The sequence below is a fragment of the Chelon labrosus genome (assembly GCF_963514085.1).
Source record: "Chelon labrosus genome assembly, chromosome: 17".
Lineage (NCBI taxonomy): Eukaryota > Metazoa > Chordata > Actinopteri > Mugiliformes > Mugilidae > Chelon > Chelon labrosus.
The window spans coordinates 1,535,033-1,562,365 of NC_140350.1; the positions used below are offsets into that span (position 1 = coordinate 1,535,033).

A 27,333-nucleotide genomic window follows, 5' to 3' on the forward strand; every position below is an offset into this window, starting at 1 on the left:
CAATAAATATGTGTATTAGATGATGCAAAGGGAAGCGAGGATTTCTGCATTTTTAATTGACAAAATGGGTCTCATTTTAACTTGTGGTTTTATTTATTACCGTCTCCTCTGGACCTGGCACTAACCTGGTTGCTCTCCGTGGTGCTGAAACGATACCAGACGTATACATTGCGTCCATGGAGTGCTATTGTCACACACACACTACAAGTGATATTACATAATATATAAATTAATACTGTGTGAGTTTAAGTCATCTTGTAACACAGAGAACGAGAAGTGAAAGTGAGCTAACACCGGGTAGGCACTTTATATCTAGAGTGCATGGCTGAAACAGTGTCTGGGGTGCTGTAAAGTGACACGAAGGACATTGCATCGTCCCGAAATCCTGCTCAGATCATTTACTCCCTCAGACACTGCCTTCCGTTACAGTAGTTCATAATCTTGCCCTACCTGTTACCATCAGAAGACAAAGCTGCAGTTCCTCCATTAGAACAAAGAGAGGCGCTCGTGCACCATCTTTCCCCACATTGCGTGTTGACATCAGAGGTGAAACGTGCGGCGTTGAACTTGTGCGTGTGTCGCTCTCCGTGCCACGACTCGCCGTTTCTTGTCCATCTTGAGAAGCAAGCAGGGGCAAGTCCTCCGTGCTGTCACCAGAGCCTCCGAGCACCTTCATATGTGTCTTTTGCCTCGTCTCGTCTTCTGCAGCACGCCATCGAGGTTTTAAGGCGCTGCGCCTGCAGACTGAGCGGAGGGAAGGTAGGTTATGGGATCTGGCTTGGTGGAATGAGGCTTTATTTACATGTCATTCGGAATCTTACTGTCCTGCGAGTGTCCTAACGTGCAGCCAAGCATATGACATTGCTTCGCAGAGTTTACAGAGGCATGACACGCGACGTACGGCTGATCTGATATAATAATGGAGCTGCGTTTGGATCGACGCCACAGAATTCCTGTGCTGGGATGTAGGGCGAAACTTTGTGAGGTGATCACTGCTTCTGCCTTTTACAAACTGCGACAACACCTTTTCTGGTTGAAATCTGCGGTGGACGTGGCCTCGGGACACCACAAAACTGCAATTACAGATGTATCTTCATGGTTAAAAATTGGTTTGAAAAACAGGCCAAGCACCGACTAACGATAGATTAATTAGGATAAATTGACAGGCTGCTTACGGCCTGATGGAGCAGCAGTAAACCTAGTGCGCAGAGACATGGACTACGGCTTTTTACAGTTAATCTGACAAAACTGTAACGCATCGCCTTGAGATTAAAGGGACGGTTGAAAATCAAATCGTTTTATGTGCAATTGAGGCTTTAGGGGCAGCATACGTAAATCTTGTGTCATTCTGAGTATATTATGTTCTATAGGAGTTCCATATCTATTTTACATGCATCCAGACATCACATCATATTTTCATTCCTTGCTTTCTCCTCAACCAGGCAAGAATGAGCACTTACGAAGAGTGTCACAGTCATCTGCAGCGTTGTTTTAATGGAAATAGAAATTAATCAGTACAAATAGTTTAAAGCTTGGACCTAAATAAACGTCATTAATCTGACAATTAAATAATGTTGCTGTGAGAGTAGTTTACTTCTGTTAAGGAGAGGATAAACCTACTAAACTGCCAAAAAAATAAATAATAAATAAAATCCCATAGGCCTGCATCTTTTGTTCGGATTTTTTTTAATTTTATTTTATTTTTATATAGTCTTTATTTAAATCCGTCATTATTATTCACCCTTTCCCGCCCCAAAACATAACTGGTCTTCCGAAAACAACAAAGTACTGATTACCTTTTCACCGAGGAAGAGTATCTGAAGGCTTTTATATAACAAATCTGAATGTAGACAGGGGTTAACGAAGAACTAAAACGTTACCCAACCTATTGCAAACTCTGTATACAGCCATGCTCTTCTGTCCTCACACGTAGGTGGACAGCAACTCACTTTTTTCCCCATAAATGTTGTGCAGAACAGGCTGTATGTTCTGGCCCAGACGGTGAAGGGCCTACTGATTTTCAGCACATAAACGCCACTTACCACTTAGCTTGTTTATGTTAATACAGCATTTTAAAGCTTTGATGGTTTTATTTGTCTTTTATTTATCTTTATTGTTATTTTTGTATTTCTTTGTCCTAATATTTAAGATAAATAAATTAATTTCAGTATATATTTTTAAATTATTTATACCAGTGAAGTGCAGCATTTGAATGTTAAACGGTTGAAATGATAAGTATCTTAATTTTTACCAGTGAGACAAAATTCAAGAATTATGAATGTCTATAGATAAAAATACATCCATAAATATAAAGAGATTTACAGCGTTTTAGTTTCCGGGTTAGATTACTTCTGTTTGTATGACTGAACTCTACGCAGGCTTTTAAATAGCCTAGTAAAAACTGTGTCAAATGGCCTTGTTGAAAGAAGTTGTTTTTTTGTATATTCATTATAATTTTGTCTGCGTTTTTTCCATTTCTTTATGAAGAAATATAAAATAAAATGGACGTCAAAGGAATATGATCACAAAACCTGAAAAAAGATACATACATAATTGGCCCATCTGTTAATTGTAGAATAATCGACATATTTTCTCCTAAATAAAAGATCCAGGATCTGTGCTCACGCTTTTTATGGGTTAATATGTGTCAAGTGCATAACGGATATGATCTGAAAGTTTAAACGCTTGCTCAGCCTCTAGTTTATCCCACTTTTATAATATAGTCGTCAAGACATGTTAACCTTAAAAGAGCGAAATGAAGGTTAAACATCAAGGTTGTACAAGATACGCATATGTGTGACTTTTAATTCCCTGACAGAATTTTTGAACGGACTTTATCTGCCGAGAAAAATATTCAATTTTGTTCTACAAGCATTGAGGTTTGAATGACTTGAAACCAAAAAAAAGGTTAAAACATTAACAGCATTTACATGTTTCTTAAAGCCAGGAATGACAGACTTGTTTGAGCAAAAATATTAAAACGAGCATTTCAGGTTAAAATTGTTTTAAATAAACAATCAATAAAAAAAAAAGAATTAGACCTTTAGATCAAGTACAAAGTCGATGTTATAGGTGGACCAGTAATACTGGCATTCGTACAATTTCAGTTTCATAAATGTTGTGTGGCCTATTAAAAGTAGTTTTTATTATATTATTATATATTATTATATTTATTGATGAAATAAATGCAAGAAATAATAAGGAAATTCAGAATATCTCACAATTCCAATCGACACATGTCCATCATCTATTTTTAAGCTTCAAGTGAACAACCATTAGAATAGATGGTTTTCTACGGTGTGATCTAATAGGCCATAGCTCATCCCTCTTTTAATCTTGGACATGACTTGATTATGACTTGACATGACTTAAGAAATATGCAGTAGCTACAATGGCACTGCAAATTAGCAGTCTATCCGACATAGAATATCTTTAATTACAAGCAAAATTTGTATACATTTGTTTGCTTTGAAACCACTGGTCTGAAATATAATGTGCGGTTGAACAAATGACGAGATTTACGTCTGTGTATGTCAAATAATTAATAGCTAGGCCTATGAGCTGCTCTCGACTGAATCACAACATTCAGATCGATGTGAGCGGTGGGTTTATATGGGTTTTGATGAACTTTTAACACTAAGATGTGGAAAAAGTCGTAAAATAAGATTACTTTAAAGATAACTAGTGAAAATGACTTGATAATCCAAAGGTCAAAGAAAAAAAATTAAGCTTGACATCATCAAGGCGCTTGTAGGCGGAATATGCTGATATTTATACGCACAGAGCGTGTCATACAAGCGAAGGCACAAAGAGCGTCTGGACGAAGTTTCTATGGATATTTTTGATCTTTGATTCTTACCTCTAAAAATGTCGCATCTGACACGCCTTCAAGCTGACCACAGCCATCGTTTCCCGAAGACGAATCTGCATGTTGTAAGGAGTTAACATGATAACTTTTATGGTTTTCAAACTTAAGGTAAGTATTCCGTTGGGAAAGAAAATTTGACAACGGCTGCGCGATGTTGTGAAGATGCGTGCTAAAATTATAATCAAACGATTGAACCGCTTTGGTATATCCGACAGGAAAGAAATTTTTATTCAAACTGCAGAAAAAAATGTAATGTGGGCCAATGATTAAAAATAAATAGGGTGTGACACCTAAATGACCTAAGAAGGCCTTGGGTTAAAATAATGTAATTATAATGTCGTGTCGTTTCAATCTAGTCCGATTTCTACTGGTTTTCAGGTTAATAAAGGATGAATGTAGACTAGTTAAATGTGATATATTACAGATACTGTGGCACTGCCTGAACATGGATAATAAAGTAAAAACAAATGATTGATTCTGGTTTATTCGTCTTATTAAACTATTTTATTTTAGCCCTACTCGTGTTTTTAAATATGCTAATAAAATAGGATACAATAAGACTAGCCGTATTGAATTTGGTGTTGGCGAGGCCTAATGAGTTTTTTTTTAGAACGTGAAACACAAGACTAAACAGTTAGAGACCTGAATATGTGTTTGTTTCGTGTGACTGCAAATCAACGAGTTTGTCCCAGTATTTATTATTAGTAGTATTATTATTTTCCGTACAGCTATATATACAAAACCTTTCAAATAAAAGTGGACTAAAAATTCAGGTTAACTTACCACAATTAGTAATTTGTAAAATCGTTTGTAGATCATTAGTGCACGGAGACACGTGTCTTTTTGAAATACTACTGCAGGGTAAGGCTATTTTCTCCCTTTAAAATTAGAGGGCAAGCTAGGTTCTTTCCAGGTAGGAAAAGTCCCATCGTTTTCAGAGGCTGTATTATTAAACTAACAACACTTTCGGAGAGGCTTTTACTTCCGAGTAACCATTGGTTTCGTTTTTAGTGGAAGTGACAGCTAATGACATTAACGTTACCCCTCGTGTGGGAGCGAAAACTGTATTAACGCCCCCCCCTTTTTTTTATATACTTCTCTGTGTAGATCTCGCGAGAGCTCCGGCGTGGCTGGCCGTGGCTTTGCAGCAGACAGAGGGAGAAGGCAGGCAGGCAGCATCATGGCGGACAGAGACAGTGGAAGTGAGCAGGGAGGATCAGCCACGGGCCCAAGCTTCGGTTCCATGCACCTAGCGACAGGAGGAGCGGGTTCGGCTACCGGGCTCCAGCATGAGACACAAGAGCTGGCGTCGAAGAGAGTTGACATCCAAAACAAACGCTTCTATTTGGACGTTAAGCAGAACGCGAAAGGCCGCTTCTTAAAGATAGCAGAAGTCGGGGCCGGTGGAAATAAGAGCCGCCTCACTCTCTCCATGTCCGTGGCAGTCGAGTTCCGTGACTACTTGGGGGACTTCATCGAACATTATGCCCAGCTGGGTCCGAGCAACCCGGGATTGGTACAAGACGAACCCAGGCGAGCACTCAAAAGCGAGTTCTTGGTACGAGAAAATCGTAAATACTACATGGATCTGAAAGAGAACCAAAGGGGACGGTTTCTGAGGATTCGACAGACCGTTAACCGGGGGCCCGGTTTAGGATCCACGCAAGGCCAGACGATTGCTCTGCCTGCCCAGGGACTTATTGAGTTTCGTGACGCTTTGGCTAAACTTATTGACGATTACGGTGTAGAAGACGAACCTGCAGAGTTGCCCGAAGGGTCATCATTGACTGTGGACAACAAACGCTTTTTCTTCGACGTCGGATCCAATAAGTACGGTGTGTTTATGAGGGTAAGCGAGGTGAAGCCAACGTACCGCAACTCAATTACGGTGCCCTACAAAGTGTGGTCCAAATTTGGGAATACTTTCTGTAAATATGCCGAGGAGATGAAGAAGATCCAGGAGAAACAGCGGGAGAAAAGGGCATGCGAGCTGCAGCAACAAGAGGAGATGCAGGCGGACGATGGAGACGAGGATTGATATAGAGAGCAAAAAAACATGCAAAAGTAATGAAAATAACGAGAATTATAATTAAAACTCTACTGTATAAAGAAAGAAATCTTTAACTGTAACGGTTTAACTCCAAGGGAGCATCACCCACAATTTAAGAAACCTCCACAACCTGACAGTTATGACATGTTGTCACTCATCGCTGGATGTTACCCCACTTATCCACCATTAATACAGTAACAGGCTGCTAAACAAAGTAATAACATTATATTTGAACATTGTTTTCCTACTTGACAAACAATATTGAACTGAGTGTTTATTTCCCTTATTAACAGAAAACTTTTGTACCAGTTAAAGCTATTGTAAAAAAAAAAAAAAAAAAAAGTGTTTGCAATGTTCAAATGGGATTATTGCCGAGTTCGAGGAAAACCCGTTCCTTCTCATGTGAGCTAATGACTTCAGCACAAATCAGAGATTTTAATTTTTAAAACCAAAATTCAAAAACTTTGTAAAAGTTTGTCACATGTACTTGCCATCCTATTTACCTTTACCTGTGAGTACAGATGTGTTTACACATAAAGCATATGAGGGCTAGGCCTGTTTCGGAAACTGGTTTAGATGTCATGCAGTATACAAAAAGGAACATATAGGCATCTTCATGAAATGAAGTGCGCTATTTGTTGTGCAATATGCATTGCATACAAATCAAATATATATTGAACTGGTCAATGGATATTGACATGATGACATTTGCCAGAGGCATTCAAAGAAATATTAATATTGTAAGTTTTGTTTCAGTTGAAATTGTTGCCATGCAGATGGATATATAATAGACTACCTTTGTGTCTCGTTGTTAATGCAATGTGTTCATTTTAAAGGTACTAAATGTGTATTTGATAGAGGAAATGCAGTGACAACATGTAGCAAATGGCCTGAATTGCAGATTATTTATCAAGACAAAACACCCTACACATACCATGTCAATTGGCGTAGTGATGTTCAGAAGAGCATTATGGGTTAGTGTATCTGAAACCGAAACATTTTGTGATCTTGTTTAGTCAAAAAATTCTAAATGGTGCCAAGGAGTGCTGTTGCTGCATGTTAAATCTGCACTATGATCGATTTCGTTGGTCTCCCAAAATATTGGCTCAAGGACCCTTCCATATGTATCTTTATCTGCCTATACTGTACAAAACTCAAGTTTGAGTACTGAGTGATTTCCATCCAGAGGCTTGGTGTAGTTCTAGTGGAAGTTATTTTGATTGTAAAAGGAGCGACCTTGTAAACAGTCATCAAAATATCGCCATTACACTATGAGAAGGGCCACTGAGGAATGCGCTTGGCTTAGCTGAGGTGAAGAGGGTTCAGTTCACCTTGAGACTTCTGATGTGCCCATCCCATATGTGAAGTTCAGTAGGGCTACTTTGGATACACGCTCATAGCTCTACTTCAGAATTGTAAGCCCAAATATCTACCTGGGGGTGATAAGATTCTGTTTTGGTCTAATTGTAAATATTTGGGCTGCCACACGGAAAACAACTGGTTCTAATCCAGTTCAGTCGCATCTCATAGATGTTGTGATAGCAGTTTTATAAACTCTGTCAGTAAACTCCAGAGAAACTGGCAACAATCAGAAAATGTCAGATTTACCTCAGCATTGAATTAAATGATTGCTCCCATGTTTAGATTGACTGGAAACCAGCAAACTAGACTGTCCTTGACCACCTATTTTTGGAGCCTCTGGTATAGCCTATATGATACCTGATTGGGAGCATCCTCTTCAGCATATAAACAACCTGGTGCCTTAAACACTCCGCATGCTTACACGCTGGCCTGGTGCTTTGGATCGCAGTTTGGCTTCTTTCTTTTTTTCTTATCTTTTCCTTTTTCTTTCATTTTTGTGTCTCAGCCCCCTTGTGTGCTAGCGCACGACTCGTGGTGCTAAAAGGGTTTGTTATGAACCCTTAAAGAAAAACAGGAGCAGAATACTTAACTTTTTTCTGCTACCTTTCTTCTTCCCTAACTTCATTGCCATCCCCATTCCCCAGCCATCCAGGTATCGGCCTACATGTAAACATGGAAGGGGGTGGTCACCTAGATGCAAGATGATGCAGAAGAGTTGGCTCTGTACTAGCCAAGCACATTAGCAGGGAGAGCAGGGGCTGATTGGGAACATCAGCAGTGGCTGGAAGTGATCAATTATTGCCAAGCCCCCATCTTGAAATGCTCGTTCTCTCGCTTTGGTTGTTATGTGTAAGTTGTAAGGCGCTCAATTAATGGGAAGTAGCAAGCATGTCTTGTTTTGTTTCTTTTGTTTTATGGAGTTCCAACTTTTCAGCGTTATTCCACATTATTTGTAATTTTGGAATGTTTTCGCCCACAAATAATATATCTATTTTTTTTCTGTGCAACATTTCATCACTGTGTGCAATATCGTATGTGCCAATGGTGGCAATATATGTATATCAATTAAATATATGATTACTATTTGAAAGCATGTGGCTGAATTCCATGTTTATTTCTTATGAAGGAGTTGTACGCCTTTATTTGCACTCAAGTCTCCGTTCTGGAGGTAAATATAGTAAACCAAGGTCTTAGCAGCCTGTTGGGTCAAGCAGTTCACATATGTACTTTAACTTGAAACAGAACATTGTCACTGCAAGTGTTCCCCTCTCAAGGCAAAGGGTAAACTTGGCTTATGGTTTGTTGAAGGTAGACTGTAAACATACAATGGAGTTTTTGTGAAAAGGAAAAGTTAAAAAAATAAAATAAAAATCTCCATTTTAGCTTTAAGCTAAGAAAAGGTGCTTCAGTCCAATCCTCATTAAGGTGTATGGTGACCTGTCTTCAGTGGTTGTTGTGTGTAGCACTTTGCTTTCCCAGGTTAATGAAATGCCTGACCAATACTTGTTTAAAATGATCTCAACAAAGAATGTCGTTCTCTCTTATGTTGCCTCTTTCTTTTTCAAAGAGGGTCTTTGATTTGCTCATTTGGTTTTGATGCATCAAATATAATTTATGTACATTTGACAAATTTAAAAAATAAATTTAATTTACCCATGAGGGAAAATTACTTTGAAAATGTATGTGTTTTCTTTTCCATGTTTCATTTCTTGTTGGAAGAAAACAAAAAATTCCAAAATGTCTACAATTCACTAATGAACAGTATGTTTCAATTTTGATGTAGTGTGTTTCTGCAGTGTCAGACTCCACATTTGCAATGATACTAATCACTAAAGCTTAATTTTACAGCCTTTAAAATGCAAACTTTGCAATGACAAGTACTCAATGACTCATGTCTTCTTAGAGGTTTATACATTAGTACTGTTTGTGTAACACCGGGCTGTAAAATAAAGCATTACTTTGTTCTCTAATCATCCTGACTATGCAATTTGTGATCATCTGTATACAACGACTGTCTTTCCATGAGCTTTACTGTGCATATAATGCTGAAGAAACGAGCTTATTGATCATGACCCAACAGCAATTGTTACCTATTTGTGAATAAGCATTTTTTCCTGACACAAGGTTTTTGTTTCACTGCTAAGTTGATCAACATAACCAAGCTGAGCTGAAGAAAGACTTCATCCAAAAGTTACTTTTTAATATTTTTATTAAAAGTTGTCACTTCAAATATGGATTCCGTGTCACAAATTAAATTGAATAAAATTATGATATAGAAAATGTTGATAATTATTGGAAATAGGTTAGACATTATTATTATTATTTACCAGATCTTCAGTAGTCTTACATAAGGAGAAACTGCCAGGGTCATCAATATTCAGATGTTTTTTTATTACTTTAAACAGTCCTTTCTTATTTCAGTGTGTCATTGTATTCTGAATTTGTCTCTCCCAACACCATAGACATTCACCAGAGTCTCTAACTCATGGTGCAGGACATTTGTTGTGGGCCTCTGTTGTTAAGTTGATCGTATCTGCCTGTTTGCCAGGACTAAGGATGAAAACACAGAAGGGGATGTGCTTGGATGAGATGGAATCCAGCCCAGATGCCAACTCAGAGTCTGACTTCATCCGAGAGCCATAGAGGATTGGTTTTGATCACTAAAGATGTAAAAGCACGATATGTACTAATTTATCATAACGGTATTGTCTGGTCAAACCACTACACTGTAAGCTGCAAGTGAAGTAATTGATCGTATTTTATCGCTCATCAGCTCAAGAGCATTGTCTGACAGCTCTGAATATTAGTAATAGCTTGCTGCAATGTGCAACATCCTGACACCAATTTATTTATTTTTTTTAACCTTTTGCGTACAAGTGCCTGCACGCATGCACGTTTATTTGTAGTATATTGGTGCATAGCTTTATAGAGCCATATGGTGGTGGCATATGTTTGAAAATGTTTTCTTGGCTTTAATGTTTCATCCATTTTTCCACCGAACTTTAGGTCAGCGCTATGGTCTGATCCTCTTCAGCTCTGGCTTTAGTGGTGACGTAATTCATACCAGGATTCTCTCAGTTTACCCACTAGAGGCTGCCCTACACCCATAAATGATTGGACCAGAAACAGGGGAGAGAGGAGAGCAGAGAAAGTTTTGTGTGTGTGACAAGCAACAGACAAGGTAAAGTAGTAAATAGATGCTTAAATAAATATGGGCTTCTGCTACTGCTTTACAGTTCTTGCAACATTTACACCACTATATAACTGTAGAGCTCATGTTTTTGCCACAGTACTTGGCATTATATCAAGAGATCAGTCTTTAATATTTCATCAGCACACAGTCATTGCTTAAAGGAAGAAAATACAAGAAACTAGACCTCAATTTTGCACTGCTTTTGGATGATTTGGATACTTAAGAAAAGTTACAATTAAGTTAAATACAAAAAAAAAAAGTGCATTTTATGTTGGGGGTTCAACTAATTGTGAAAAAAAGATAAACAGTTTAATCTGAACACCATCTTCTGATTCAGTATTGGGTCATCATGTGAGTTTGTGTGCACTACCAACATAGTTTTTGTCCCATCACTGTTGACACACACTCATTTGACAGTTCATTAGACTCACTATTGAAAACAAATGCATTCTAACAGAACACTTGTGCTCTAAATCTTCATGAAGATTATGGTATTCAGACTTTGTTTAAAAAAAAAACCTGTGAGCTGTTGACTCAATAGCATTTTATTTTGGAGGCTGTGGTCTGTAGTACATGAATTGTGTCATGTTGTATCGAAACGTGTTTCTATTATTTTGAATGACAAAAGAGTTCAATCCAGTTTAAGAAACTACATTCTCCAAAATTCTACAAAAAAATCCTACAGTTAAATTACCACCTTTGTGATGAACATTTGAACAGTCATGAATCTAAAATTTAGTGTGTGTGTATATATATATATATATATATATATATATGAGAATATGTTCCTTTTTGCGTGGACCTAATGTTTTGGCAAGTGTGGGAAAGGACCTTAAAATTTTTTTCTTCTCTCTTTTACTACTCACTCAATGTGTTGTATTACCCTCTTCCCTTTTTTTAAAGAAAGTGTGTGTGTGTGTGTGTGTGCTGTGAGAGAAGGAGCGAGAGTGAGAGAGAGAGAGAGAGAGAGAGAGAGGGAGGGAGGGAGAGAGATTATGGAATGCTGTGATGTCATCAGCCCAGTCATACACACAAAGACGAGGAGGACCCACAGGCGCTCTGACTCTCTCAGCTTAGTTAGCACACACTGCTGTGGAGCGGCTGTCTACATCCCACTGTGAGTACTTCAGCAAATTTTACCCTTCTTTTACAACCCCTGCTTGTTCTGTAACACTCACTTTCTCGGCTCACTTTCCTGGTTTTCCTTCTCTGCACTCTTCAATGTGTTTAGCAGACACAAATCTGTATTCCACCAGTGAGATAGTTCTCAGTCTGAGATAAGCTTTCTTTCCCTCCAAGTGCTGCTTGGAAGAGGTAGCCATTGTTTAACTACCCACTATGATTGGAGGAGTCCATTTCAATCCCCTTGTTAGAGAAACTGACGCACGCTGTCAAGTCCATGACCCTGTTTTTTTTTTTTTCTGCTTACAACCAGACCAAAATGGAGCCGCTATCTTGTGGGAGTCTTAGGAAGAAAGGAGGAACATGGGTTTGGAAAGGGATGTGGGTCGGGGAGGGGAGGGGAGTGGAAGGGGCGAGGCGAGCCGCTGATGACAGAAACAGTCCCATTTCTTTGGAATCTCCCATTCTGGACTACAGTCTTTCTGTCAGTGTAGAAACAGAACCTATGGACTTTTCCGTGTCTGAAAAAGAATTTCCAAAAGAGTGTCTAAAAGAAAGAAGCTTCTGTGATTAAGAACTATGTATGACATTGCATCACTGAAAAGGGCACAACACAGTCTTCAAAATGTTCTATTCTGTTTTTCTTTCAGATTGTCCCAACGATGACCTCCAAAGTGAAAGAAAAGTGACAGCTTAGTGGTGAGGGGAGACTGAGCACGACACAGAAAGGAAAGAGGATTGTGTGTGTGTGTTTGTGTGAGAGTGTGTGTGAGTGTTAGTATGAGTGTTAGTGTAGGCATGAGTGTGAGTGTATGTATGTTTACGTGAGATTGTGCTGTATGTACAAATGCAAGAACGAGCATACGTCTTGATTCAGGAAGAGAAGTTTAGGCATCTAAATAAAAGTAGGATCAAAAAACTGCCAAAGTGTTCAACTAAAAACATGACGCTATAAAGCACCACTATAAACTGTCCACCTCAAGAAGCTGCTGGCCAAAGGACAACGGCACCTCCCTCCCACGGCTGTTCCAGGTGGTAGCAAGTAAACCGTACGTCCGCCAACATGCTGCAGCAGATTTTAAAGGACATGTACATCGACCCCGATGTGCTGGACGCTCTCAATGAGGACCAGAAAAAGACTCTGTTCCTGAAAATGCGCCAAGAGCAGGTGAGGCGCTGGAAAGAGCGAGAGGAGAAGCTGGAGAGAGAAGGCGGCGACACTGAGTCCAAGCGAACAAAGCCAAGACAAGGTAAGCATCCTGACACATCTCCACATCCTCACCTTTTGTTAACTTTTCTTCTTCCTGTCAGTCCAGAGCAACAGGGTGTAGCTTCAAGTTTTTCAAGAACACTGACGTTAACAAAGCTCTTGGCTGAATATCATCTGCTCTTTTAAGAACTGGATTGTGAATCTGTTTTGCATGTCCCCTGTGATCTTTAAAGCTATTTGCCAAAGCAAACACTCTTCATTACCTGAAATCTATTTGGCTAGTTCTGTGAAATACAAGCATCTCATTAAAGTGTTTCTTATGTACAGTGAGTGAAACATTGAAGAAGCATTTATACTTCACTTCGCAATATAAAGTTTCATTTCGAGTTCTAAATAATTACAGCTGAACAATGATGTTGGTGAACTAATGTTAACATCACACTCGCAGATGATGTTAATATTTACACATGCTAATAGCGTCCGAGAGCTGCTATCAAGACTATAGACTTGTACTTTTAGACTCTTAATTTCATTCATCCCCATGCAATGTGGTCACAGGTTTCATTCATGTCTGGAATGTGTGTTGGATGGATAGCATATGAAAACTCTGATGTAACAGATATGATGGCTGCAAAAAAGTCTCGCAAGGGGGAAATGTGAATGATATCCTGACTTTTACTCCAAAAGCAATAGTTGTTAACAGTATGCATGGAGCATTCAGACAAAGCATAACAACCAGAAACCACAGGTCTGACTTGAAACTGGTTTGACGAATGCACAATCTGGCCTGTCTGCATTTTCTGTTGTGTGTTCAAGTAGAGAGTCGTAGTATGAAAAATGCATTGTGTAATGACTCTGACATAACAAATTGTTCTAGTTTTAGATTCTAAAGAAGAACTCCCACATGGAAAAACAACCAGATTCAGATGGACGCAGCAGTTGCTGAAACCTCAATAATATCAAAATATTAAGCTAATTGACAGCACATTGCAGTTGGTGCATTACCTCTGATTGACACTGTTATGTGATCTGTCTTCTAATCACTAAGCCCTTGATATCAACTACAGTGCAGAGTGAGAGAACAGTGCTCTTTTTATGTCTGAATGACTAATGCAGCTGTCCTTAGGAGGCTGCATGAAGATCACATGGCCGAAACTTCCCCACATAGGCTTGTGTGCACAGGAAATGGGGGATAGTCCATGTTTCAGTGTTAAAAAAGAAAAAAAAAACAAGGAAGGAAGTCAAGACTCAGTCTTTCAAACAATTAGTCGAGGGCAAAACGGGAAGCTTGCAGGAAATGTATGTGTTTGAAAAACAAAGAGAAACTTTGAGTTTATCTGGTTGGCCTTGTGGGAGAGCTCACATGCTAAGGTTGTTTTTTTTTTTGTTTTTTTTTTTATGCATAGAGTGAAGTCAACATCCCACTTGCCAGGCGTCAAGATCTTACATTTAGCCTTCAGATTTTTCTGATCATGGGACTTCTGCTGTCATTGAGCTGGTTGTTGCTAAATGCTGGTGTGTTTATGTGTAGACAGACATGGTGACATTCACATGAGGCAGAAAACAATATATGTGACAAGACTTTTCTCCGATTAGAAACTTTGATCTTATTCTTCAGGTGTAGAAAATGATCTTTTGTTGATTTAGAAATAATTCTGTTCGCTTTGAAAAGGAAGTGCACCACATGATTGTGGTTGGAAATTGTATTTTAACACTACACTGAGATGACATGAATTATGTCATGTGCACCTGACAAAGGTTGTGGTTTTAGCTGTCGGTTCAGGTAGTTAGCTTGTTTATCATGTTGTTAGCTTGTTTATCACAGTATGTTCTGACTGCTGCTTTCATAGTCATCCTGGTATGCCTTGCTGGAATGTGATCCACAGGGCAGGCTGGCAAAACCAGTTCACTACAAAAGTATGTTATCCTGTTTTCGACCAACAAGCTCGCCTCCTGAGCCTGTGTCAGCTGGGTTTCTCTCTATCTCTATAAACGGACTCCTCTGTATTCCCAAACATAGTCATAGGGCTGTGACATATGTTTATATGCATGTGAGAGTGTGTGACTTTGTGCTTCTAGGCTTCTTAGGACTCAGTGATCTTACAAAGACAGATAAGCAGGAGCCAAGTGGACATGGTAACACAATATCACATTAGATAAAGATCACATTACTTTATTGGGTTTTGGTAACGTTGACTTCATGATGAGAGGGATTTATAACTATTAATCTGTTTATGTTGTCTGTATGAGCATGTGCGTCCTGTCTCATAGATTTGTGTTGCGCTGCTTGGGCCCCACAGCTGTTGACTCTGTCTAACCAAAATGACAGACTGAACTGATCAGCTGCACTGCTGTTTTCATTTCAAAATGACCATAGCTAAAACTGATCATCTCAGAGATCAGAATACTTACTATAAAAGACACTGTTCACATTAAGTGTTGACCAATGGGCGGCTGTGGCTTAGTAGGTAGAGCGGGTTGTCCACGAACAAGGGGGTTAGTGGTTCAATCCCCAGAATATGCCGCATGCTGAAGTGTCCTTGAGCAAGACAGTTGAGCCCAGTTGCTCCCAGTACGTGGCACTGGTGTGTGATTGTGTGTGCGAAATGCATCTATGACTGTAAAGTGCTTTGAGTCCCAATAGGTAGAAAAGCGCTATATAAAAACAAAGCCATTTATCAATAACTTCACATATTTTCTTGACGTTCTTATTAACTGTTTTTGTTTTTATTAAGTGTGATTTTAATATTTTCCATCACAACCGTGAGCCATATTCCACTTTCACTCTTCTATGCTTTTAAACTTTGATTTATTTTTTCAACAGCTGGCTAAATTACATTTTGTGTTTATGTTTTCAACAGCCAACAGCAAGAGTGTGAACTGGCTCCTCGGCCGGGATGGAGATGTGGCTGTCATTGTGATCGGGGAGGTGGACGAGCTGAGCTCCAAGTTCATCTGCTCAGGAATTGTAGAAAAGAAGGAGCCCAACCTTCAGAACAACACACAGTAATAGCCTTTTTAGTATAAAACACACAGGGACTGATTAGATTAGAGGCAGGAGAAGCAGCAGAGGCAGAGCCAAATGTGTGAACAACATCTGTATATGTTTCAGCGTAGGTCAAGGACATTTATAATTATGATTTAACTTTATGGAAAAAAAAAATAAATGTACTCGTATGTATGAAGAAAAATAACATGGTCTGATTGTGTTTTACAGCCATCCAACTATCCTGAAGAGCAGAAAAAACACTGACCTCGTTAGAACTGAGAGAGAAAATCTCCCTCCTAAAATACAACCGAGCATATCGGTGAATTTAAAGGTGTGTAGCTATATCCTTTTTTTTGTCTTCTTAAAATATTCTCCATTGCTAAATGTATTATCATTTAACCAAACAACTAACACCTAACCAAGAAAGTTATGTTTACATAATATGACATGATATAAAAAGAGATTAAGAATCACTTGTCTGTCAGACTAACTGATCTTTTGGTTCCGTAATATCCTCCAACCTGATGCTTCCATTACTTAACTGTCACTTATGGCCCTACTCATAAAACTATCAATTAGTCTTTCGAGCATACCTGGTGAAAATCAATCTCCCCATGAACCCCCCCCCCCCCCCCCCCCCCCCCCACACACACCCCACCCGTTAAACTAGTTCTCAGCCTTGTCTCAAAATAAGTTTCGGATGATTTCTAGGTTTGGGGATATTTTGAGTGTGTGGGCTTTATGTGTTGATTTTGGGGAGTGGTGGGGCCTGCCTCCTTTTCTCCACGTTATCTCAAAAAGAGATTTGCTGCGTTGTCATGGCAACCGTGCACACACTGAGCAAGAGCCAGCCAGCGTGGATGGTCTCATCTGGCCTGACCGCAGCTAGAGCAGCTAGAGCTGCTCGCTGCTCACTCAGTGGAAATACGAGCGTCCGCAGCTGGTCCCTGTTTTCCTGACGACTTTGCGCATACAACTTTTTTTTTTTAAAGATTTAAAGTTTTTAAAGCCTTTCCATCTCTTGACTAAGCTCTTTGTTTAGTTGTTTCCCCCAGCGCTGTCTAAGTAGCGAACTGACTCAAAAGTTGTGGAGGGTGACGTGTCGTTTCCCCGGTATCGACTAACATGTCTCTCCCAACAGGGGAAATGTGAGGAGACAAGCACTTTGCTCCCTCTGCCGGTGAGTTGAAGCAACTGTCTTCTTTAGCTGAGCTCTCGGGTTGCATCATGGCCTCATGCAATGTCTTTGTTAAACCCACAGGTGTCAGTGAGCGAGCATTTACCAACTACAGCAGCGCAGAAGGTATTTGTGAATCAGAGTAATGCCTTTATATTTGCTGTAATCCAATTCCGGCTTTTAAAATATGTTGCTCACTTTACTTTGGCTTACAAGATGAAGTAAGGGAGAGTTTATTTTTGAATGCCGTCTGCGCTAAAGAACACCTCTCATATTCCAGCAAATTATGATTAACAATAGGCTCTTTAAAATGTGTCCTATATGTCATTTCATGGCCGCCCCACCGTCTTTGAGTAACAGGAAATGGTGGTTAAGGCCAGCTGTCCCCTCGCTCCCAGCCTCTCTGCAGATCATCTTTCTCCCAGCTTTCTCTCCCTCTCTGTGTTTGGTCTTGTCTGAGCTGCCGCACCCCTCGCAGCTCTCTCTGGGGAACAGCTGAACCGAACTGTCCTCCCACTGGCTCCACCATCGCCCCAGCCTCGCGTTGTCTGGAGAGTTTGCTCTCTATCTCCTCTTGCTTTCTTTCTGCGTTTATGTGCGTGCAATGTGTGTGTGGGTGTGTGAGTGTGTGTGTGTGTGTGTGTGTGTGTGCAGGTGACACGCTCTGCAAGAACAGCTGAATCACAGAGGCAAGGCAGGATTTCTGGACTGCCCTAGAACAGATGGTTGATGAACTTGATCAGGGAATTAAAACGCCATAGATAGAGAATGCGTCAGTCGCAGATGGATGGGATTGTGGGATAGTCTCCAGAGGTTTGGGCGTGTGAGCTGTCCTCTGTTCTCAGTTTTTCCCTCCTCTTTGCCATAGAAGAAAATGCCTCACTTCTTATGTCTATACCCGGCACTCCATATTACAGGCCCTAACACATCCCTGGCCCACTCACACTGATGTGGCAATGAGCATACACACCTTACGAGGTTTGACCAGTGTGACAGCCAGGAATTCACAGCATTAAGCCTCCCCTTACAAGAGTCATTATTTCGTTAAACGTCTTGTTTGCAGATGGAGTGATTTATTCTGGGAAACAGTGAAGGGCTGGTTTGGTGCCGTAGCAGTGGCTGTTGCTAACGCTGCCGCAGGTTTTCTCCAGTTGATTCAGAGAGGAGAGCAAGAATCGTTCTGAGAGAGGAGGGGAGAGTGAGATTGTTGATTAAGAAGGCGTGAGATCAGGAAGGAAGATTAGTGAGGAAGCTTGATTTTCAAGTCACCTTATAATTTTCTTTCCACACGTCTTTAAACTCTTAATCAGTGGTCATAGTTCTGTGTGTTTCATGATGGCGCAGTGTTGTCACTGGAGAACTGTAATTTGGTGAATCATTTATCCAATGATTTAATCAAACATGACAGTAATTCTACTGTATGAGAATTAGCTGTCAACACTGATCCCACTTCTCTGTCCTCTTTTGTCACTCTTCACTCAGCAGCCTGAGTTGAAGTCAGCCAGTGCGACTGAGGAGAAGTCAACTCCCCAGCCTTCCATCTGCTCCAGGCCTCCCATGAGAACTAGCCCTGTCAACGTGAGACCAGCTTCTGCAAATGCGGCACCAGACTACGTCAATACAAGACCCGGCCTCACAAACCCGAGGCCGGCCACTGCCCCACCATCCTCTTCCCTGAGCAACACTGTCAAAACAGACTCTGGAATGTCGTCAGCCACCAAAGGTAGCCTGTGCTCACAGGGACCTCAGAAGCACCAGGAATCACAGGGCGGGAAAGGTGAGTGAGCATATAAGAGCACATGTTTCATCCAAAGTCAAAATAAATAAATAAAAATGTATTGTTTTATGCCTTGTGATTGGCTGGCACACTTTCTGGGGTGCTGCCTTCTGCCCAATGTCAGCCAGGAAAGGTTCTAGAGCCCCTGGGACTAAGCATGTACACAGCAGCTAATATGGAATGCCCCCCCCCCCCCCCCCCCTCATGTCCATCAAATGTGCTTTTTTTTTAATAATGTCCCTGCCATGTATTATTCTTTGGCTAAATGAGAGAAACAAATATAAAGCCCACATATTGCAGCTAGCTTCGCCACTACTGCTTCTTCTGAAAGTAGCAATGGCTGTGTAGAGCTAAGCAGAAGCAGGCTGAGCAAAGTTCATACTAAATAGGCTTCTGAGCGCTGCAGCAAGGAAGAAGGATTTATTTCCCCAAACCCAATGCACTCGCCAAATAGTGCTTCAGCCCCCTGGAATCTTTATGGACTGGCAGAGAAAAAGTAGCCTGTGCAGAAGGGGAGAAAAAAAGAGCTTGCGTGACTGGGATTTGTCCCCTGGTACCGCATCGCTTTCTGCACACCTGCTCAGTCTGGGAGCTTCTTTTTTGTCTTTGGTGAATGCTAATAGTGAGATTGTCTCCAGATAAGGAGGTCGGTGGTAGTTTAGCCAGATCAAGTTTAATGCCATAGGAAACATATAGCATAAAACACTGGTCTTTCAGAAATGTTACATAAATATTATTTTAATATTAGCAGCATAAATCACTCCAAAAGTGTCAGTCATAATGTAAAGGTTAAAATCTTAATAAAAAATATTGTATAAAAATATAATAAAAAAATGAGTATGCACCATTTTCCAAATTAAACCTATATATTACTTATTAGTAAATAATATTTGAAAATGATATTGTTTGTGCTCAGTTACAAACCTGGTATTCAGCAGCGTATAAAACTATATGTTACTTATGTTATATATCACACTATGTTGTCAGGCCTGTCTTTGCAGTCATTAAACCAGAGTAAACAAGTAATGCTGTAATGACATAAAGGGGAACTACTGTTTTTTTACAACTTGGACCTTATTTCTGGCATAAAATACGGTCGTTTACTCACCCATATAACTTTTGTGTAATTTGTATTCTTTCAGGAGATAATTAGATCAGCGTAAATCCATGTAGTGGGAGTGACTGGGGCACCGAAACGCAGCCTCTAAATAACGCATTATCTGCCACGAAACTCTAGCTACTGCTATGGTTCGTCCACAACCTCAGAGTCGGAAAAATATTCAGCCATGAACATCATCCAGGTCAGAAGACATCATCCAGGTTCTGTAGGTCAATCTACAGACCCCGGATGATGATAACAGGTAACTCGCAAATAGCACTAGTGTACGATAACAAAATATTGGTGAAATGAACGAGTTTGGCGGCAGATAATGCGTTATTTAGAGGCTGCGTTTTGGTGCCTCAGTCACTCCCACTACATGGGTATACGCAGATCTAATTATCTCCCAAAGGAATACGAATTACACAGAAGTTATATGGGTGAGGAAGCGACTGTATTTTATGCCAGAAATAAGGTCCAGGTTGTATAAAACAGTAGTTCCTCTTTAAGGCCAGTGTGCTGGCAATAGTTGCCCAAAACTGCCCCTCTTACAGGCATCAATTAATTTTCACATCTGATTAATTTTTTTCACCACACTACATCCGTCTTTTAGGTTTTATTATAACATCTTTTATAAGGTCTGTTCCTCTTGTGTTTCAGTACTTTTGTATAGATATTTCTTTTTCAGGATTCCTGGCCCTTGCCATGATTATTATTGTCAGTAGGTCTAGCACCAAACTTTATATACTGCCACTCTTTTTATCCCCACCGTGGGATAAATTAAAGGATTATCTTATCTTATCTTATCTTATCTTATCTTAATTACCATTGTAATTCCTTTCTTCCTGATTGAACCCAGGAGCCAATTTCACGAATTGGCCAAACACTCAGTCACCATACCATGACCCAGTTATGTATAAAAACTGGTAGTGTACAGGTGAAGTTAGCACCATCCAGTGGAAATCAAAGATATTGTAGAAAATAGTTCAGTAAGGCAGAATATGTCATCTCCATAAAGGTCCCTCTGCTGGAAAAATGCTCATCCTGCAACACACTCTCAACAGAAACACGCTGCAACACTATCAGGAGGTTCCAGACTGCTTGTTTCAGTTAGGAAGCAACAAAGAAGCTTTAATACAAAGTATATAGGTTTGTTAGCGTCATATTTAACAAGGAAATGTGTCACTGTAACATTTTCTTTGGATTTTGTCCGTGGGTTTTTGTGTTTTCTTTTGCATGTTTTGGTGCTTTACAAAGACACACACACCCACACACACACAAAAATATATATACGATATTTTCCTCTCTCTTTAGTATCTGGTTTATTCTCAACATTCACTTCATTGTAGACTTTTGAGGCCAGGCAAATCTCCCAGAAAGCAAAATACAAGTGAGCTATCACACTGTTAAATCCTTTTGTGAAATTCACAGCTACTGACTAAAGTAAAGTCAGAATATTACAATCCAATACGTGATTATTGCAAGTAATTTCGGCTCCAATTCTGTCAAGTAAGAAATCTATTTGCAGAGGCATATGTAATGAGCTCAGAGCTTTTAAGGTGATTTATCACGTGAAACTGGAACCATTTCACAGAGCACAAATGACTAAAATCTGGACACAAAGAAGGAAAAAAATATACAATCAATAAATTATGGTAGCATTGGCATGTTGTGCATGTGTGTGTGTGTGTGTGTGGGTATGTGTGTAGCTGCACCCACATGAGCAGCTGATATCAGATTTTTGGACAATGCCAGGGCAGCGAATAACAGATGAATGCAGGGAGGAGGAAAGAAAGAAGAAAGAACAGCTGGTATGGTGGGAGTTGAGGTGGGCCAAACACAGTGCTGAGTAAATGTGTCTTGACTCTGGACAAAAAAATACTGACGGAGTGTCTGTCCTTGACATGACAGGAAGCTTGTTCCAAGGGGAGGAGACCAACTAGGATAAGGCTCATGCCTCAGCTGTTTTCTTTTTTGAATGCGGGTAATGACAAGGATTTCTGTGTCCTGTGAGCAGGGACTGTGGCCCATGAGGCACTTGTAGAAAAATCGCTTGATAATCTGCTGTAGTGTTTACAAGCAACCATTTGAGCTGGACCAAAACGTTCTAAACTCCCAAATCTAGTAACACCCGAGAGGCAATTGTGGATTTTGTATGGAGGTTGGATGCCATGATAGACATCTGATAGACACAAGCTCTAGATATTGACAATATTGTGCAAAATAGTAGACAGAATAAGCAGAATAATTAGAAACAATTGATTGTATTTTGGTCTGATGTACAGGATTCAGGATATCTCAACTTAGCTGTTATGTTGCCATATAGAAAGACCAGCTAAAATAAAATTAAAAATAAATAAGTGATCAGTGAAATATAATAATAATAATAATTTTAAGTTTATTTATGTACTTTGAGCAATTAATTTGTCAATTACAAATCACTCTTTCTCACCATGAGCTGTTAAGAACTTAGTTTTTGCAGTAAATAAACTTTTAGAAGCAAGAGGATAAACCACGGGTGTAAATTAATTTACTACTCTCTACTTTGCTACTCTCCCCCAATTCCACTGAAAACTGGGTGAGCAGTGATAGATATTACTAATAACGTGAACACTATGTTAAAGTTGTGTATCATCTGCATAAAAATGAAAGTGGAAGCCATATTATGGATGACGTTTTTGATAGTGAGTGGAGGGTGGAGAGAGAGTGGAAAGATTTCTGTAACTAAACTTAGAGATGCAGAAATGTAAGCTGTTACAGCATGTGTGTGAGTCATGATTTGAGGATAGTTGCGTGAGTCATTAGTAGCTGTCGGTATGTTAACGCATGCATGCGTCCGTGTTTGTGTTTATAAACTGTTCGTTGGCTTTCCTCTCCTCCCTCTTCACCTTCAGAGGGAAGGACACGCATTCCAGCGCTGCTTCCCAACTCTAGCCCAGGGCGACGCTCAGCCAGAGCTGATAAGTGACAGGGGCCTCAGCCCCCACTCAGGAGCCCGGCCCCACTCTTCCACGTACACACGCACTAACAGACACACAAACGCACACTCCTACACTTGTCCTCCTCCCTGCCCTTCAGTGCAGACATGCTACTTGGGAATTCTGCCCTCTGCCCCCCCTCCGACACACACACACAAAAATGGTTCAGGAAGAACTCTAAAAACATGAAAAACAACACAAGGTGTTGACCACTAGATCCTAAACTGATCAAGTATCAGTGGGATGAACTGGAACAAGCCTGATCCACAGAGGCCCCTCTGTTGTTCTGTTGCCAGACACCACAGGACACCCTCAGAAGACTCATGTCCATTGTCTGATAAGCTTTTTTGGAGATACAGGGGAGTCCTACACAATATTAGGAAGGTGGTCATGTTATGTCTGATCTGTACATATATGTGTGTATGTATATATATATATATATATATATATATATATATATATATATATATAGATATATAGATATATAGATATATATATATATACACACACACAGACACACACACACACACACACACGTATGTACTGTCGATAGACGCCCATATCAAACCTTTCATCCTTCCATTCCTCACCTTTTCCTTCTGTTTCTCTGTCTCTCTATATATTAAGCATTCTGCTCAGACCTTCACCAAGGCTCTGAGCTTAAAAAACTCTCTGACCATGAGTGTCTATGTGCCTGTCTGTGTTTGTGCGTATCTCTGTATGTGCGTGTTTGGTTCGTGCCTGAATGTGTGTCAGCCTCAATTGCTGGAGCTTATCCAAGGTTTCCGTGGTGACCACACAACACAACGAGACAATCAGAGGCAAACCCACGCAGCGCGGCGAGAGGACATTAACACAGGAACCGCGGGTCAGGGGGCAGAGGAAGCCAGGGCAAGACAGGGGGAGAGGAAGATGAAGAGGAAGGTAGAGGGAGGTGGCGGAGCCACAGGGAGAGGGGCAAGAGAAAGTGAGAACAAGGAGAGAAAGGAGAGTAAACAACAATAAACAATAACACAACCTTAAAGGCTACTTTAGGTCTCTCTCTTTCATGCCTGCAAGACATCAAGAGCTTTAAAGGTTTCCTGGCCCCAGGAGTGCCTGTGTGGTTTTGGCTGTACCCCACCTCTGTGTGTGTGCTGTGGTGTTAGTCAGAGATGGCTGCATGAGTGACTGAATCCATGAGCAGCATGTGTGAGGGTGCGTGTCTGTGCATGCACGGACGTGAATGTAACATGAGAATGTGTGCGTCTTCTGAAATTTAACTGTTGGAAACCGTGTATACGCTCTTGCATGTTTTCACTTTATTTTGTGTACTTGTGTGTGTGAGAGTGTGAGCTTGTGTGTGTCTAAAGCCATGCACGCGGGTGCTCTCACATATCTCTGTCCCCCGGGATGACGCTAAAAATATGTGGCTCCTCAAGCCTTCTGGTGTCTGAGCAGCGTCTGTCTGCTCTCCATTGCCGTCCCTGTGGCCCTCCCTCCCCTTCGTTACTCCTGTTCCTTCCATTCCTCCCTCAATTACACCCTCTTCCAAACACAGTATCTCGGCAAGCACACACACACACACACGCACACACATATAAACTGCACCCAGCTGTGTCCCCACTACACTTCCACTGAGGATGACCTCTGCTCAGCCAGAGTGGGATAAAGTGAGGCGAATGAAAAGGAAAAAAAAGAAAAAGAGTGAAGAAAGATCCAGGCAGAGCATTTGGAGAACAGAAATGTTCTGAAAGCATAGGAACACTGGATTTCTGCTTTTGCAACAATAGCATACATGTGTTGTTGAATGTGCACCTCTCATTTTCATTCACATATACTGTATAGTGTTAATAAGTATATTTTAAAGGAGCACATCTGTTCATGCTCTCAATATGTTTCCTGCTGCACGAAGATACTGAAAATGTTAGGTTACTTTAATACACTTAATGAAAGATGCAAGTTTGGTGCATAAAAGAAGGAAATGTTATGTATGTCATTTGTAAATTTGAAATAAACTAGTTTTCAGACAGTTTTAAACACAAACAAAGTAAATCAATCTGGATGTTCCATCTCTCTCAATGTGGCAGTTGTTACCCATGGGGCACTTAAGGACGTCACAATCTCTCTATTTCAGATATTGCTGCTTCAGAAATGTCTCGGAGTGCTGCCTCGGAGGAGGCCGGGACACCAGGGAATGCACCAACCTGCAAAGGGCGTGGCCGTGTGGCTCAACTGACGAAAGCCTTTAATGCTAATAGCACCACAACCCCAGCACAGACCCCTCCCCGTGGCATCAAGCCACCTCTTCCCAACAAGCCTAACCACTTACGTCACACTCCCACACCCACTGTCAGGTAATCCTCGGATGGACTCCAGTCCAGCATCATGCATCCCTGTGAGTCAAATAAAGCCACACAGGACATTTTCAGACACAGAATGTGGAGCCAGTGCGTTATCGGGACGGAGAAGTCCAAAGCTGGCTCAGAAATGGTAATGTTCACATGGTTGCTATCACTTCCAAAGCACAGTGATGGAAATGCTTGAATGTAATGCTTTTCTTTTCTTTTTGGATGCTGCAGTACTGTAGTAATTCCAAAGCAGTTGATTGCATATGAATATTATTTTTGTATATCAGACAGTTTTTCTACCTTTTTGCAACATGGAAAAATACATTGTTGTTCTGACACACAGATTTCAGTCCATTTCTCAAAGCCTATGCACACAATAGCTCCATAATTGTCACCGCCTATGAGACAGTATATATTAGCTCATGCGCACACGTCAGGTTTAGTTTTTTCCTCCTATGTTTTCGGTCACCTTAAACAAAAGAATGGACATTGGCAGACATAATGAGGTGAAAGAAGGTACAGTAGGGTCCTCCTTCATTTTGCTGTCTCCTCCCAGGGAATAGTGTAGGGTTGTTTATTTGTTATAGTGCAATGTATGTCTCCCTCTGTCACCTGGCAGGAGTCTCACTGCGACCTGTTGTGGACCAATGACAGTGCCAAATGCACTCATCTGTCACTCCCAGCGGATCAAATCCTGGCAAGTTAGACAGTCGCTGCCAAATAATCCAACTCTGTGTTGCTGTTCTTTATTTTCTTTCCATCGTATTTTTGAGTGGTTGGACTTTTTTGTTGTTGTTGTTTTTGCATTTTTCTATATGGAGGACCACATTTTGTAATGGGATAGTTAACTACATTACTACATTGCTCACTTATATAATAGAGTCATCTTGATCTTTAACGACAAGGTTGTATGGTGCAGTCAAAGAAAGAATAAAACTACATAACTTCTATACATAATATCCTTGTCTTTTTTGTAGTCTCTTGAATTTCTCTCACTCTCTTACACTCTTATTCTTTTTATGTGTCAAATGTCTATCTTCATAATCCCATAATGAAAAAAGACCATTTTTTTCTCATTTCACGTTAGTAGCATCAATTATCTATAAAAATATTATTATGTCAGGCAGGTTGCAGCCGGTTTATTGAGAATATATGCATTTTTAAATGTCCAGTCTCAGCAAATAAACCTGCGTGCTTCACCAGGGTCAGTGTAAAATTTTAATTTGGATTTCCGCAGAACAGCTGATACTCCCCCATGCAAGTTGTTGCTGTGCATGAGCATTTCTATCTTAATTTCCACTAATGCTCTACAAGCTTCCAGAAGAAATCAAAATCTTTACCTAAGCTAAAATTGAGGCGTATTGTGTGTGATTTCCATAGCAGATTGCTATTACTTTGGCTAATGTTTGGCAGCGGGCTAATCTGTTCTAGGAAACTCTCCACTTTAACAAATTTGGCTAACCAGGGAATAAAAGCAACATTCCAAAAATGTTTTAAGTTGATGCACCTCTTAATGATTAATGATGGAGTGAGAAATGCCCTCTGTTGTGGTACAGTACCACTGTTAACAAATTTTGACAGATAGGAGTCTGTGTCTGTGTTTTGTCTGGCAGAATAAAATCCGTTTTATAAAATTGGGCACTGATGTTAAAACAACAGTGGTGCCTGTGTCATTGGAACTATAAGATGTGAGATATGCAGCATGGCAGTTTAAGATGAGAGAGTTGATGTTATTGTGAAATGTATTTCCTACCTGTGGGCTGGCTTTTTTTTTTTTTTTTTTTTAAATTAATCAAGAATGGAGCTTCCACACACTCACATGGACACACACAAGTGCAAGCATGTACACATAGATGTTCAGAAAGACAGGGACCATGGTCATATTTCATTGCACTACAATGAGCAGATCTGTAATGCAACTGATGCGGTATAGTTGGGTGAAGTCGCTCCAGAGTTAAGAGAATAATGACTCATCAAGTGCTTTATTCACAAACACAAACACTTGGAATACCTCCATTACTGTATTTTTCTTTAACAAATGTTGTATTGGTAGTTTTGATGTAGTGTTTGGCCCCTGGAACCAGGTGCGCCTCCACTTGACCATCAGAGATCATCTTCATCCTTTGTAAATGTTGTTATTTTAAATGGTACTGTAGCTATTATTATCTTATATTTAGA

General features: G+C 40.3%; 2 protein-coding genes across 4 annotated transcripts; both read left to right on the top strand.

Annotated features, from left to right (window-relative positions):
• Positions 1–617: 617 nt before the first annotated feature.
• puraa (purine-rich element binding protein Aa) lies at positions 618–9,459 on the top strand. Its single transcript, XM_084564952.1, has 2 exons — positions 618–759; positions 4,976–9,459. The coding sequence occupies exon 2, from the start codon at positions 5,049–5,051 to the stop codon at positions 5,904–5,906; it is 858 nt and encodes a 285-aa protein (XP_084421078.1). The 5' UTR covers positions 618–759; positions 4,976–5,048; the 3' UTR covers positions 5,907–9,459.
• A 2,050-nt stretch (positions 9,460–11,509) lies between these two features.
• On the top strand, positions 11,510–26,791 carry LOC311502916 (uncharacterized protein). 3 transcript variants are annotated; one of them, XM_084565366.1, is made up of 8 exons: positions 11,510–11,590; positions 12,246–12,845; positions 15,667–15,811; positions 16,023–16,125; positions 16,936–16,974; positions 17,056–17,097; positions 18,454–18,748; positions 24,942–26,791. In XM_084565366.1, the coding sequence occupies exons 2-8, from the start codon at positions 12,659–12,661 to the stop codon at positions 25,163–25,165; spliced, it is 1,035 nt and encodes a 344-aa protein (XP_084421492.1). In that variant the 5' UTR covers positions 11,510–11,590; positions 12,246–12,658; the 3' UTR covers positions 25,166–26,791. The 3 variants fall into 3 exon arrangements, with proteins under 3 accessions (XP_084421492.1, XP_084421493.1, XP_084421494.1); XM_084565367.1 differs by having other exon boundaries at positions 18,457–18,748; XM_084565368.1 differs by lacking the exons at positions 16,936–16,974; positions 17,056–17,097.
• The last annotated feature ends 542 nt before the right edge of the window (positions 26,792–27,333 follow it).